Source organism: Pezoporus occidentalis, unplaced genomic scaffold, assembly GCF_034315485.1.
Source record: "Pezoporus occidentalis ecotype Australia unplaced genomic scaffold, CSIRO_AGI_Poc_V1 ctg138, whole genome shotgun sequence".
In the NCBI taxonomy this organism is placed as follows: Eukaryota; Metazoa; Chordata; class Aves; order Psittaciformes; family Psittacidae; genus Pezoporus; species Pezoporus occidentalis.
In genome coordinates, this window is record NW_026913188.1 from 880314 (window position 1) to 894359 (window position 14046).

At 37.5% G+C, this 14046-nt stretch overlaps 1 protein-coding gene across 3 annotated transcripts in view; it reads right to left on the reverse strand.

The window, feature by feature from the left end:
* The window catches only part of LEMD3 (LEM domain containing 3), a 51833-nt gene that overhangs the window by 7053 nt on the left and 30734 nt on the right, over nucleotides 1-14046 (reverse strand). The window contains exons 4-11 of one of the 3 annotated variants that reach the window (XR_009962973.1): nucleotides 12714-12781; nucleotides 10835-10914; nucleotides 10598-10746; nucleotides 9290-9391; nucleotides 8164-8266; nucleotides 7761-7939; nucleotides 2186-2308; nucleotides 20-101 (exon numbers count right to left, since the gene is read on the reverse strand). Coding sequence is in view for 2 of the 3 variants with exons in the window: in XM_062609431.1 (XP_062465415.1) it covers nucleotides 20-101; nucleotides 7761-7939; nucleotides 8164-8266; nucleotides 9290-9391; nucleotides 10598-10746; nucleotides 10835-10914; nucleotides 12714-12781 (763 nt within the window). In the remaining variant the exon portion in view is untranslated. Of the gene's footprint in view, nucleotides 1-19; nucleotides 102-2185; nucleotides 2309-7760; nucleotides 7940-8163; nucleotides 8267-9289; nucleotides 9392-10597; nucleotides 10747-10834; nucleotides 10915-12713; nucleotides 12782-14046 lie in introns of those variants that run through there. The other 2 variants (XM_062609431.1, XM_062609432.1) reach the window with 2 other exon arrangements.

Consider the following 14046-nt stretch of genomic DNA (forward strand, 5'->3'; position numbering starts at 1 on the left):
GGTGACTGAATTTACTTACATAACTGGATCAAACATATTGCGGATCTTTAGACATGGTGTCAAGCTGTTTGGTGGTGAATTTCTTCTATCTAGATGGAACGCTACAAAGAAAAACAAATTTAGAAGTATTGTCAGTCATAATACAATCTAGTTAATAAGTGTCAACTTTAGACATCAATACCTTGCTGGTTTTGCTAAGAATAACACTTTCTTTCATATATGAAAAGGCATCAAGCAAATCAAGTTTCACAGAGTCTTCTACTGCGCTGAAGAAAAAGTACCATACTTAACTGCCTTTTGGGGCTTACAACTTCTACATTTAAAAAAGAAAATGCACCCTCTTATGTCCAGGCCACAGTACATGGAAGAAATCAAGATATTTTAAAAAATACCATATAGTTGAAGAGAAAGTATTTGCGTTACATCTCCATGAAAATACAGATGTTCTTAACATCTGGAGCAAATTTTAAGAGCTACAGGTTAACCATTCAATTTTAACTGCCTGATGAATTTTCGTTTCTTCCACATCTGAGGCAATTTACTGCCCATCTGACTAAGAAGTAGGGTGACATTTAGGTGAATCTTGTATTGCATCTGTATTGCAGTAACAGCCGTCAAAGAGCAGTCTACAAGGATGAAGCTTTTGTAACCCTACACGTGATCAAAAGCTTGCAGAAATTTGAAATGAAACACAGACAGAACAGACGTAAGAAGAAAAATGGAAGTTACAAACAACAGCAACGCTTTCAAAGTGGAACAATCCCATGAAATACATTCTGAAGCTCTAAAACAAACTTCTCTGAAGTCTTCTACTTGTAGGAGTTTCAACAGACTGCACCACCAGATGCCGAATAGAGGAGCCCTTTAGATACAGGTAAGGTAGTCGCATGCCTTGAGAAAGGCCAACAAAGCAGCAACAGAAATGGAAGGGGATAAGCTTGTAAAACAACTTTCAAGGCTTGAAGGAAGTTTTCCTTTGACGACTTGAGATTAACAGACTCAAGAATTCAAACATAAGATTAAAAACCTCAATAAGAAAAATGATGCTCCAAAACAATGCTAATGCTTCTCCTTTGTAATCACTACACTGGAAAAGTTTGACATCCAAGATGTTACCCTGCAAGTGTTAGAATTCTCACTTTTGGACAGGTGTCACTACAAGTCTGTCCTCCTTACTGCTGACCTTTTAACAGAAAATCTTGCAACCATGTCCAAAATACACGAATGCTCTTCTGTATGTCACCAGAACAAAAACCGTGTCATGTACAAGAAATTCAGTCATGTGGAAGACACAGCATGTGACAGACAAGCACCAACCAAGAGAAAACTCACTGCCTGCAGATATGGCATAGACAAACTCACTCTTTATGTAAACATCTGTCCTGGGTTCAGCAGTAGCAGTCATTTTTCCCCTTCTTGGTAGCTGGTGCAGTGCAATGTTTTGACTTTCAGCTGAACAGAGCTGATAACAAGCGATGTTTTGGTTTGGCCAAGGACTTTGTGAGCCTCATGCTCTGCCAGGGAGGAGGGGAAGCCAAGCAGAGACAGGACACCTGACCCAAACTGACCAAAGAGGTATTCCATACCACAGCAAGTCATGCCCAGGATGTAACTGGGAGTTAGCCGGAAGGGCTGGGAGACTGCAGGGTTGGGGGAGGTATCGGTCAGAGCTTGGTTGGGCTGGGGGGGCTTTATGTAAACTGGTGGTGAGATGATGTATTCTCTTCCCTTGTTATTTCCTTTATCATTATTATCATTGGTGGTAGCAGTAGTGAAAAAAAAATAACGAATTACCTGACTGGGTTTAAACCACGACAACATGCAAGAGAAAAAAAAAAAAACAAAAACAAACAAACCAATTTCCAACTACAAAAAGTGACCTCCAAATCTAATACAGGACCTACCATAACAACATTTTTAGTTATTTGGGGAACTTATTAGAATATACAGAGTCCAAGTCACCAATACCTGTAACAACTGCCTGGTTTTCCTTAAGAATGAATGGCTCTCTAAATATGCTGGTGACACTGCAACTATCTCTGAGCTCCCTATAGTTTAAGGAAAAAGTCCTTTTTCAATAGCACATGGTTTTGTAAAGTTTTTTGCCCTTGATTAAAAATTACACATAGGGTATACAATAAAAACTTTACAGAACTAAGCAACATTGAAAAATAAATGGACTTACCTCACTCATGTAGGTTAGCTCCAGCAGATCAAGGGGGGTGAAATGTCACCAGCATATTGTACACTGGGGCACCACACCATGCTGGAGAAGGTGATCTGGGGTAGCCTAGTCACGGACCTGGACCTGAAAAGGTGTGGGGTTGAGGAAATTATGTGCTGATTGTTAATAGCTAGGTTTATTCAGCACATGGTTTTAACCCAATGATAAAAAGAATGGGGAAGTTATTTGCAGAGGCTCTAGGCCCAGAGGATCAACATTTCTGCAAGCTGTTTATGAATTCCAGCCACATCACTGAGCTTTGCTGATCCAATCTCTAATAACCTTGATGTCCTCTTTATAAGATCTCAGGTGTTTGCAGAGATGACTTCAGCCAGAACATATTACGAGCACAAAACCAATCTGCCACCAACTTAATGGAACTCGTAGTGCAAGTGTGCCCAGAGCAGTGCAGCATATAAAAATAAAGATGAATTCTACTTTTTCACAAAAATGTTGCAAAGTCAGGGTAAATTAAGAGAAAGTTTCGCAACTTGGAGGGAGCTTTTCATGTACAGAGGGGAAAAAAAATGGCCACAGAAATCAGTAAGGCACAAAATTAATGCTAGCACAGGAATAAGCATTAAAATGTATACCAGAAATGGGACCACAAACGGAGGCTAAGGAAGAAACAGACAAGTTTAAAACAATGCTGTACCTGCACAGCAAAATTCAAAATACCGTAGCTAACGGGTGTCTCTTCAGCATCACTGCCCATCTGCAACAATTAATTCTCCCCTTCCCCCCAAAAGAGCAAGTTTAAAACACAAGCCTATTCAGATTTCAATACTGATTATCTGAAAAATTACACTGGTATGGAGCATACAAAATATTCTCCTCACAATAAGTGCATAAGCAGATGTTCTTGTGGGACAACAGCCTAAGCTACACCATCATTTACTAAGAACTTTACCTGCTATTTCTTTTCCTAAGCAGGTCTTGAGAGCAAGACTCCCAAGATGAGGGTAAAAAGGTGGAGATGAAATAGGAAAGCAGAAGCACAACTTTGCAACAAGTCACTGACAAGAAACTTCTTAGGCCTTTCATAAATGCCCCTTGGGGACTAGCAAGCACCTTCAAGAAAAGGAAGTCACATTGTATTTCAGTCATAATGTACTTTAGTTTATTATCTTAAACCGGAGATGACTGTATCATTCCAGATTCAAACAACGGCAGCAGCTAAAAGCATGTGCTTTCAAGTTCTTTATCACTGTGACTGGAATATGTCTATGATGAAAGTGGCTCTTGCACACACTTCAAAATGAACATCTAAGAAACTGTAGTACAGCTTTCTATACCTCTTGAATTAATACTGTACTGTTGCTAAAGGGATTCCCCAGTATCACCACAATGGGTTATTAGAGAGCTCACATCTTTAGATGTGGATTTGATGCACCAGATAAGGTTGAAGACTTGCATCAACTGTAAGTAGCCATGTGTCTCAAGAACAGCTTTATTCATGATAAGCCACAGATCACTGCAATTTATTTAAGTACTAACCCCTCTTACCAAAAGCAAGAACAAAAAAATATTTCGTTTTAAAAGGTGGTGTTAAAGTGCATAATGCAACACCAGGCTCTTCAGTAAACAAGAAATATACTGAAATAAAAACTACTAAATGTTATTAAGAGAGAAGAGTATACTTGACTGGGCTTTAATACAGTTAAGTTCAGCTATAGAAGACCAGCATAGGATGGATACAGCATTTTAGAACCACCAGAAAATACAGAATTTTCCTGCAATAGTTAAGGACAGAGTTGGTTTAGGGTTGGGTTTTTTTTAATCATTGTTGGGTTTGGTTTGTTGTTTTGTTTGGTTGGTTTGTGGTTTGCCTTTGTTTTGTTTTTTAAGTTTACATAGAGAAAGGATTATATTCCTACAAGCCATGGAGGAGGGGTGTCATTCACACAAGGTAACAGGTTATCTTCCATGCTGCAGGATGAAATATCACCCTAGATGTGGTACTTCAGAGAACCTCTTTATCTCATCTCCAGAGCTGTCAAGGAACTTTAGCTATTGCTGTTAACATAAGCTATGTCGGAGCTCTGTCTACCTACTTTTCTTTAGTGCTCCAGTTATGAGAGGCATGATAGGACAATAGTATCTGTTCTTCCAAAAGCAAACTGAACACATTTGTTTTCTACTCCATTGATTTAATTACACTTTAGCATGATCAAGACTGTTTTTCAATTGACAATTACCCTGTCAACTGCTTCAAAACAGTCACATTTGTCCATCATCCTACCTTTTACTTCTTTTGACAGATACGCCTACTGTATGCAGTGGGTAGCATTTCAATAGAAGCGTGCCAGACTTTATTGTGGCCCAGTTCAGAAGAAAACAAATCCCAAACTGTCTGTCAAAACACAGGATGCGTTCTGAAATACTGGACAAAATGCCACAGTGATGCCTGAAGTCTAGATGCTCACAGGCAGTAATGCCTAGATCTTCATGTATGCTAGGTCCCATGCTGTCATCTACCAATATCCTAGTACACACTGGCAGGTCAAAAGGCTTTCTTCTTCAATTGCGCATACTCTCGGCATTGTGATCTGCCACAGAGCATTATCAGGTCTCAGCTTATAAAGATTGTGACCCTGAAATTTATTCACAAGATTCAAACCCCAGAATTCAGTCTGATTTTATATGTACTGAGTTTGTTCGGGCCCTAGCAGTCTTGAAGAGTAGTTAGATTTATGAAGTTTTATATTCAAACATCAAAACTGAACAATGAACATTGATTTATACTTCAAAAAAAATTAAATGACACATACATACAGAATTCCTAACATCAGGAAAGAAACAGCTGTGCAAAAAGTACAAGACTTATACAAGGAACACAAAACAGAAAGACCCTTTGCATGTGAAAATAGACTTTGCCTGCTGACTACCAAGATGTACAGAGCCCAAATGACCTATGTCATTTCAGCCACCCCTATTTCCATGCCCCTCTATTAGAGGTCAAGTATGCATTTTCAGTTCTTCAAAGACCTTTACTGAACTACAAACATAACAAGAAAACTGGGGAAGTTGCTATTAAATGAACTGAATGAAATTGGATAGATGTTAATATATCCTATTCCAGAGAAAGCCTATAGTCTTAAGTAGATACTCCAGGCAACGCACAGCTAAAAGCCACAGCTGAGAGGTACATTACTCTGTCCACATTCACAACGATCTACAGTAGGTATCAGATTCTCAGATTCAGATGGTACCTAATAGTAGCTCCAGGAGCTGTCTTTCTAGGAAGTGTTGGAAACCACTGTTTTGCAGAGAGCCTTGAATTCCATGTAGCCAAGCAGCACCTGAGCTATCACACACTAAAGTCTTCCAAACCAAGGAAAATCCAGGAAAATCTTGTGACTTCTAACACAGAACAGAATGTTATGGAGTGATTTATATTGCACTCAAACAGGACAAGAAAAACTGAGAGCAAATGAGTAGTAAATGAGAAATTCCAGAACTGGAATGATCATGGTTTACAACCTGCATTGAACAATAAACTACATAGAAGATTCAGCTTTATAATGTACCTAGCTTGCAGAAGCTATGTTCAATTTAAGCATTTGAAAATCTATCATGACAGTATTATAGAGTTGTAACAGAGGCAGCTGTTGATGAAACCCACCATTTCTCCACTGCACATCCCTAATGGAGAATATCCTAGAAAGAAAAAGCTCTGCAACTCTTGTAATAAAGTTACTATTCACATCTTACTAAAATTTTCAGAAACTGAAATCATGTAACACAGTTGTCACAGCAGAATGCCACGTTACTATGACTGCAAGACAATGACTGCCTTCAAGAACCTTAAGCCTACAGTAGTATTCATAAGGTATTTTAAAAAGGAGCCTTCATTTCCAATGAATGATTTAAGATGAGCAACATAATGCTAAAACCAGTAGTGTAACTGAGAAGTATATAATAACCCAACATAACATTTTGCACAGGCAAGAATGAAACTGGACCCAAGAATACTGAGACCCTCGTCCTATAACATACCAACTATCTGCAAATAACTCAAAATGCTTGGCTTTTCAAGTTGACAAACAGCAGTGTTCAGTTTTACTTTACACTTACAGAAACACAGAAAGACCCACAGGCAGAAAGCATACACAGAACTTATGAAAATATGCAAGTGGCCTGGGACAAAACCAAAACATTAGCAGTACTTTTACTCAGGTGATCAAGTTTGCTACAGCGTTGAGTGTTCCAGACCACAAAGAAGCTCCTTCTGTCTTTGGAAAGGAAATAATCACATTGAAAGGAGCTACTTAAAAATGTAGCTTCTTTTACAGGAAACACATTGTTTCTTACAAATAAAAATGTATGCCAATAAAAAGCAAAAGAAGAGAGCCTGTTACTACTTGCATCACTTTAACATTAGAATACTCAAGAACATAGACAAGAGCGCAATTACTTGCCAGTGGGAATTTTTACTTTAAGTGGGACTAAGGAGGGCAGAAAGTCTGTTTTAACTAGGCTTTTTTCAGCATCTCATACAATGCCACAGAAATAACGCATGGCATAACCTTGATAACATTTGATTTAAAGCTGAACTAAACTGAAGAAGCACCCACTCTCGCCTCCCTCACCATCAAAATAAGCCAATGAGTTTACATACTAGGGTTTTCCACAGCATTTATTTCAGTCCCACTGAAGAGATAATACAGCACTACAGAACAAAGGCAAGACTGACTCTTTAAGACAGTCACAACATGTAAACAACTGGCAGTTAAAATTTCACTTTAAACATTTACCTTCACACTCAAGGCACTAGCAGACATGACCCTTCATGTCATTTTTCATTGACAAAAATATAAACCCACCCAAAAACCTAAGAACTAGGATCACTGATGACAGACAACTGTAAACCCAGTGGGTTCTTGCCACTTTGCTCCATCCACTGCAAAATCTATGTATGATAACAGCTTCCTCCATTAAAGAATGCTTTGCTGCACCACAGAGCTTCAAATACAAAACACAGTAGAGAAAACCATGTCTAACAGAAAGGGAGCACTACTAGACGATACTAAAAATCCACATTCTGCTGACTGGAGTCATTTGTCCCAGCAGTCTCCCTTTCCAAATAAACAAACATCTCTTCCTCTAAACTCTGTCTTTAGGTACCTCAATGATAACAGTAGGAAACTCAAGTCTACAAGCTCCAATTTACCCGCTGTCAGATAACAACCAAGAACATTACTTCCAGTAACCATAAGGGATGTCAGAATTTGACCAACTAAAGAGTATTTTACTTTTTTTATAATTCACAAAAGGAACAAGCAACTCACTTTGGCTACAAGCCCTCTGCTGTATTTCTCCAGCAGCTGTAACAGAAAAAGCTCATTTTGCTTGAAAACAAGGCAGACACTGAATGCACAGTCTACTGGACAAGATACCAGAGAAATAGCACCGACAGTTCATAGTACTTAAAGGCATGAGAGAATACAGGTCTTTCATCTTCAAGCAACAAAATACCAGTATGATGCAGAAATTAGAACAATTATATTTGCAAAATATAACTAAACTTCAGTACCTTGGCCTTGCCACACTTTCGATGGTATGACTAAAATTTTGTCACAAACTGCAGAAGGCTGCATCCATTTCCAAACCAAAAACTCGGCACCACCTATTCTTCGTGTCTCTGTGCGAACTCTAGATTCATTTGCTGCAAGGAAGTCAACTGCTCTATTCCAGACTTTCCTCATTTTCCTCCTTAAAAATCAAAACAAGAATTACAAAGTCAGAATTATAAAAATCTGCATAGCTGACATCCAGCACATAACAGAAATCCAACATTTTCCCCACACATACTTGTGTCAATAAGAATCTCCAAGATGTTACAATATGGAACCTACTGAAATTAAATTAACTGACCAATTTATTTTTACTATTTTTCCTTACTTAAAGGAAATTCAGTACTTCCAGTGAGAACATACCTGTCCTGAGGTGGTATTAGAGAATCATGCACATGTAAAATAGGCATGTAAGGCTGCAAGTCTTTATTTTCGGAACATGCCTCACTGTGACTTCTTAGAACACCTGAAGACACCAAAAGAAAAACAAGTAACTATGTAGTTCATGCAAATATTAGGAAAAATATCAATTCTGGCAATAAACAGCTACCCTGAAGACCCTCTCAATTTCACTAGTTAAGATGATTTTGGCATTTTGAAGCATTTTTCTTCCTAACCATGCTGAACGCAAATCAAGACAAAACTAACCACCTACAGTGCCTCCAAGTACCCCAAATAACTTTAGAATAAAGGAAAAAAAGAGTTCTTGCAGTTACTCTTGATTGGCACTTTTACCTGTTTCTAAAGACAGCCATCTTTGAAAATAAGGCGCTTTCCTTCCCCCCAAAAAACTTCATTTGCAAACAAAAAAGGTAGAAAATGGTAAAAACAGGAAAACAGCTCCAATTTGTCTACCATCTCTATATTTATGATGATTGCTATAGGTGAAAGTAATAGGACAATTTAAGTAACAACGCAGCCCAGAACAGAAAGAAAACCCTACAGACACGAACAACTGAAAACATTGTGGCTCCAAGCAGAAAGGCAGAATTTCAGAACTCAGTTATGCAGTCTATTTTAGAAAAGTAATTTCTGCTCAAAGCGACCAATTAAAAAGCTATTTTTTTCTATGAAAAGCCATTAAGGATGAATTTAAAGCTAACACACGCTTTAGGACTGGATATTTTAGCCAAAAGACAGCTGAAAAAGAGATTTTAAAAAAGCAACATGTCACCATGCTTCTAGTCATTGCATTTTTATTTGGTTTCAATGCTAAGATAAAATACGACCAAGTCAATAGGTATTTATTATAGCCAAATTGGACACGAATTACAATTGTTATACCAAAAGCTTTGATTAGGTTTAAAGGATGATTAAAGAAAAAAAAAAAAAAAGAGAGAAACTAAAACATGAACCACACATTTGACCAAGAAATCTAACAGCATGATAACCAACAACAGGAAGCAACCACAACTGAATTAATGGCAGTACTTTGAAAGATTATACAGAGCTGATACAGATATATCAGATGTGACTTAAAAAGCCATACCTATTATTTTCACCACCATATCATACATCTGCCTCGTTTCTTCTTCTTCTTTTGCCCAACGGTATTTCATGTAGTGCAGGACTCCCCAGACCACTGCTACACCTGCATTAAGATGTATAATACCCTTTAAATGGTACTAGAACATTTGTTATTTAACAATCTACACTACATTCAGGATCTCTTAATTAAAAAAGCCTCGACACACATATACACCAATTACAGTTACGCAGTTTGTTTTGTATACCAGTGATCACAAGGCAACGTTAACTGGTATATCGAAAGAGACTGAGGGACACCATTTCAGGCCAACATCAGTGTCAACGACAACACATTTAACTTTCATGCTATGCTTCATTTTTTAAAAGGTGCTTCAAATTAACCTCCATTACAGATAAGAAAGTTGAGATAGGCAGCAATTGCTCAGCATGACTGATGAGACCAGTGGTTGACTTGGATACCGAGTTTCATCTCCATATCCCAGTTCAACCCTCATATTGACTATTATCAGAAAGACAGCAATCTGGGTCAGTTTGCCTCTGATTCTTTTGGTTCATCAAAAGGCTACTGAAGGAGGTTTCAGGTTTTCTTCTCATAAGCATGAGACTGTTAAGATACAGGGATAAACAATTTATTAGATATGCAATAGGTGTATGAGATGAACTCTGCATCTTCAGTATTTCTAACCAGCCACATGGAAAGAAGTGAAGAGCCTGCACTCAGCGGTATCACGTTTATGCTGCATAGCTTTCACTATGGTTAGGAATTAAATAAACTTGAAAGAATTTGAATCATAACTATCAAAACCTAAATTAGTCAGTTTTACTGAAGGAGTAAACACATTTTTACAACATAGTTTTAGACACCAGAAGTTGTGGTGACACAATCGTGTTGGGTATTCAACTTCTCCTAACACTATAAAAATTATCTTTTCTGCAGTTGTTTCTAAAATTCCTGGAATGATAGTGAAATATCCTCAAAATTAAGGCTATCATGTCTTTTTACTGAGCATTTTGCTTTTTCAGATCAATTTAACCTGCAACTTTTGAAACTCACAAGGTATTGCTTTGGTAGGAAAAAGATAGTTCCCAAAGCATGAATATATCCAGTTGACAGCAGCAGCAGATGATAGCAATCAATGTGAAAACACAGTGGTGCGACAGAAGCACAAACTGCACTATAACCAAGGTGCTGACAGAACTCCAAGATCTGTGGTTGAATAAAAACTTTTAAACATGCTGTTTAATTTTCTCTGTGCACTTACATAAACCCAAGTTAAAACAGAAAGAAATTATTTTTTTACTAACTTACCCAAAAGCAGTATGGACAATCTGTGAGTTACGTTCACAAACGCTCGTCGAAAACGACACCTGAAAGACATCTTTGGACTAGTGGATTCCAAATACTTCACATCTGTCACATTAGTTACATCCCTCCCATTAGGGTCATTGCTGAGACACCTAGGCCAAAATACGCAGTATTTATAAAAAAGCATACATTCAGTATTAAGTGAAGAAGAAATTAAGTTAAGAAATAAAGACCACTTACTTTATGCCAACATCTTCCCCGCTATTCAAGATCCACTGTAATGCTGTGTTAAGTACACTTTCATATTCTGGATCTAAATTCTGTCAGAAGACAAGTAAGAGTAACTTAATAAATAACCAGAAAGTTATTATGCCACAATAAAATTCAGATACTACACAGATGAGTAGCCAAAACTATATGGTTTTGTTCTTGATTCTTCAGACTTTGCGTAAGTGTCCGCCACAGAAACTGAATCTACCTAACGCTATGAGTGGTTATCAGACTTGCCAGCATTCCTCAAATTAAGGACTATTAGAAAACTCAAGCCACATTCACTGTTTATTATTAACAATTCTGACCTGCAGCAAGAAAAAATATTCAGCCACTAGGCGGTGCTCATTGAAAGTCTACTTTACTATTAAAACTTCAGCTAGTTATAAACCCAGCTGAAAATGGGTCCTGTAAAAGCAGTTCAGGTTTGTTTGTTTGTTTATTTTAAGAAGCTTGAGGAAAACACAATTCAGCTGCTACTTTGCAAACAGACCAACGCTTTGTAGCTCAAGAACTGATATAACTATATATAAATGGACTTTTCTAAATTAGTGGGTGCCAACTATCACAGGAGAACATTCACTGCTGAGCTACAGCTGTCTCCACAGTTTGCCTTGCATGCTCTTTTGCAGACAAAGAAAAGCAAAAATGGAAGTTACTACTGTACTTGAAATTATAACTCTCCAAGAAGATTTATCTCCATTTTCCCTTTGAACCTCACAGTGCCCTAGAATTAAATAAGCACTTAAAAAAAAAATACCAGTAACTGTTTACCATTTTACTCTCAAAATGACAAATTTTCATGTGAAATTTGATCTTATCAGAGCTAAAACTGTTATAAAAACTATCATGCTTTCAGCACAATAGATAGGTATCTGACAGACCATCAGTTATCTGGCATCAACTTAGTATCTTCCAGTCTATCCTCCCCATGCACTGGTTTTAACAGATATCAAGTATCATTGCCAAACCCTAAGCCAGCGTTAACAGCTGCTTCAGGATGTTCTAAACACCACCCCTTTTTGTCTGCTATGTATACATTTGCCAAAATGTAAAAGTTCTACATATTTTTACATTAAAAGTCATGTCAACTTATTCTTCCCCCCTGCCCCATGCAATCAATGAAATGTTACACTCTCAGCCTTTTAAAAGCTTCAAGTAGTTTTCCACTGAAGGGTACACCAATGTGGGTTAAAATAAACTTTACAGCTGTCAAGACAAGGCAAGAGTCATGTTTTATTTGGGGAGTGAGACAGGGGAATGACAGCAGAGAGTGGGATTTCATAATTCTGCACACCTATCAAATTAACAAAAAGGCCTTTTTTGACCATTTCTATTTAAAGCATCAATGAATGGTGTCTCCATACAGCTGCTGCCTGTCAGGCCCACTGCACACATCCATGCACTTGCTTCTCCTCCCAAAGAAAGGAAGAGTGTATCCTTTCTACTCAGTCCCAAAACATAATATACTGATTTCTGAAGAAGCTTCTAGAAATGTGAATTTCATAAACTTATTATTTTCATGCTGGTCAACACCCTACATCAATCCAAATTATGCCCTCGTGTTTTAACTAAAGGGGAAAAAGACTGCACACTATTGAAGCACTGCTGTCTACATTTCCGTTGCAATTAAAGAGTTTCTTTCACCTTTCCTGTGTCCCAAAACCTTGCTACATCCCCAAATAAAAACTGTAAGTGTTAAAGACATAATCCCAAACATTTCCAAATAACACTCAATGTTAAGTCAAACTTTAGTCAATACGTTAGCGATGAAAGCAGGCCTTACAAACTGAAAAACTTACACGATTCTTATATGCTATCAATGAAAAGAAATACCTCATTCACTTACTTTTAAATATTCAGCTGCCTCCTGGATAGTAAGATTTCTTTGAACAGAGCTGCCACATTCATGTTCCCCTGGTAAAAAGAAATTTTTGTTTATTTTGATCTACTTATTACTGCATTATATAAAATAACATCACCTAAATACAAGCTTACAGTTAGTCTACACAAGCAGCAGTAGCTCAGTAATTCCCAAAAGTTCCACTAAAAATATGGAAAAAATCCTTGGACAGATTTCACCTTCAAAAAGTTAAAAAACTTGGGGACTGGTACAGCTAATTATATGTACAAATCACCTCAATACAACATCATGTACTGCTCAGAAAGTATAATTTAGTATTTACACTGAAGTAGAACAAAAGGCATTATGAAGAACTAACAAAAGGATGCTACCATAAAACAATTGCTGCACCCCAACTCAACTTCTTCCAAACAATTTCCATTTACTCTGAAACATGCATTATCTTTTATACAGACCAAGTTAGTCCCAGTTGCAATATACCCTAGTAGTATTCCAGTCACTAGGAAGTTACTACATTTCAGACTGGTCCAAGTTATCACAAGAACTCACCATCATCCTGAACATGCACAAAGTCCCAAAATGGCCTGAAACTGGTGTTTTTACCATCCTCCTAATTATTTTGGAAAATATGCAGAAGTAGTCAGGAAATAAAGTATTTCCAAATGTACACAAATGTACAGTCAGCCCTCACAGCCATGTGCCATCTTCCTGATTTTCTTTGCTAAACTGAAGGCACCCGATTCATGCAAAAAATATGCAGTGACAATCCATGATTTTACTGTGCCAATAAAATAGGAAACAACAAATCCAGTCTTTTACTGACTCAGGCTTATGCCTGCCTTACCTTCCCAAATCTATGCTAAAACTATTATTCCCAAAGCCATAGTAAGGCTAGGAAAGTTTAAGATACTCATATATATACAAAATATAAATCTTTGTTTATACTCTTAAGGTATTTAAAAATCGAAATTACTTCACACTGGAATACCCTTTAAATGGAGCAATTTAATGTATTAATTCCCTGCACAAACAAGAACACTTGACAATCTGCACAATCAGGAAACACTAGCAAGTTATGGAGAAGCATCTTCATGTCTCATTCACACTAGTGTGATCCATAGAAATAAGTGCTTCTACGAAGGAAAAGTCCTTTTTAGACTGCTAGTTCTTCTTAGACTACTAAAAGTCCTTTTTAGACTGCTTTTACTTCAACGCATTTGTACTTGAACACATTTAAGTGAATTTGCCCTTGCAAGCACATCGCAACAGGGATGCTCTTCTCTTACTTCTGGGTTATAGAGAAATAGGAGCACTGTTT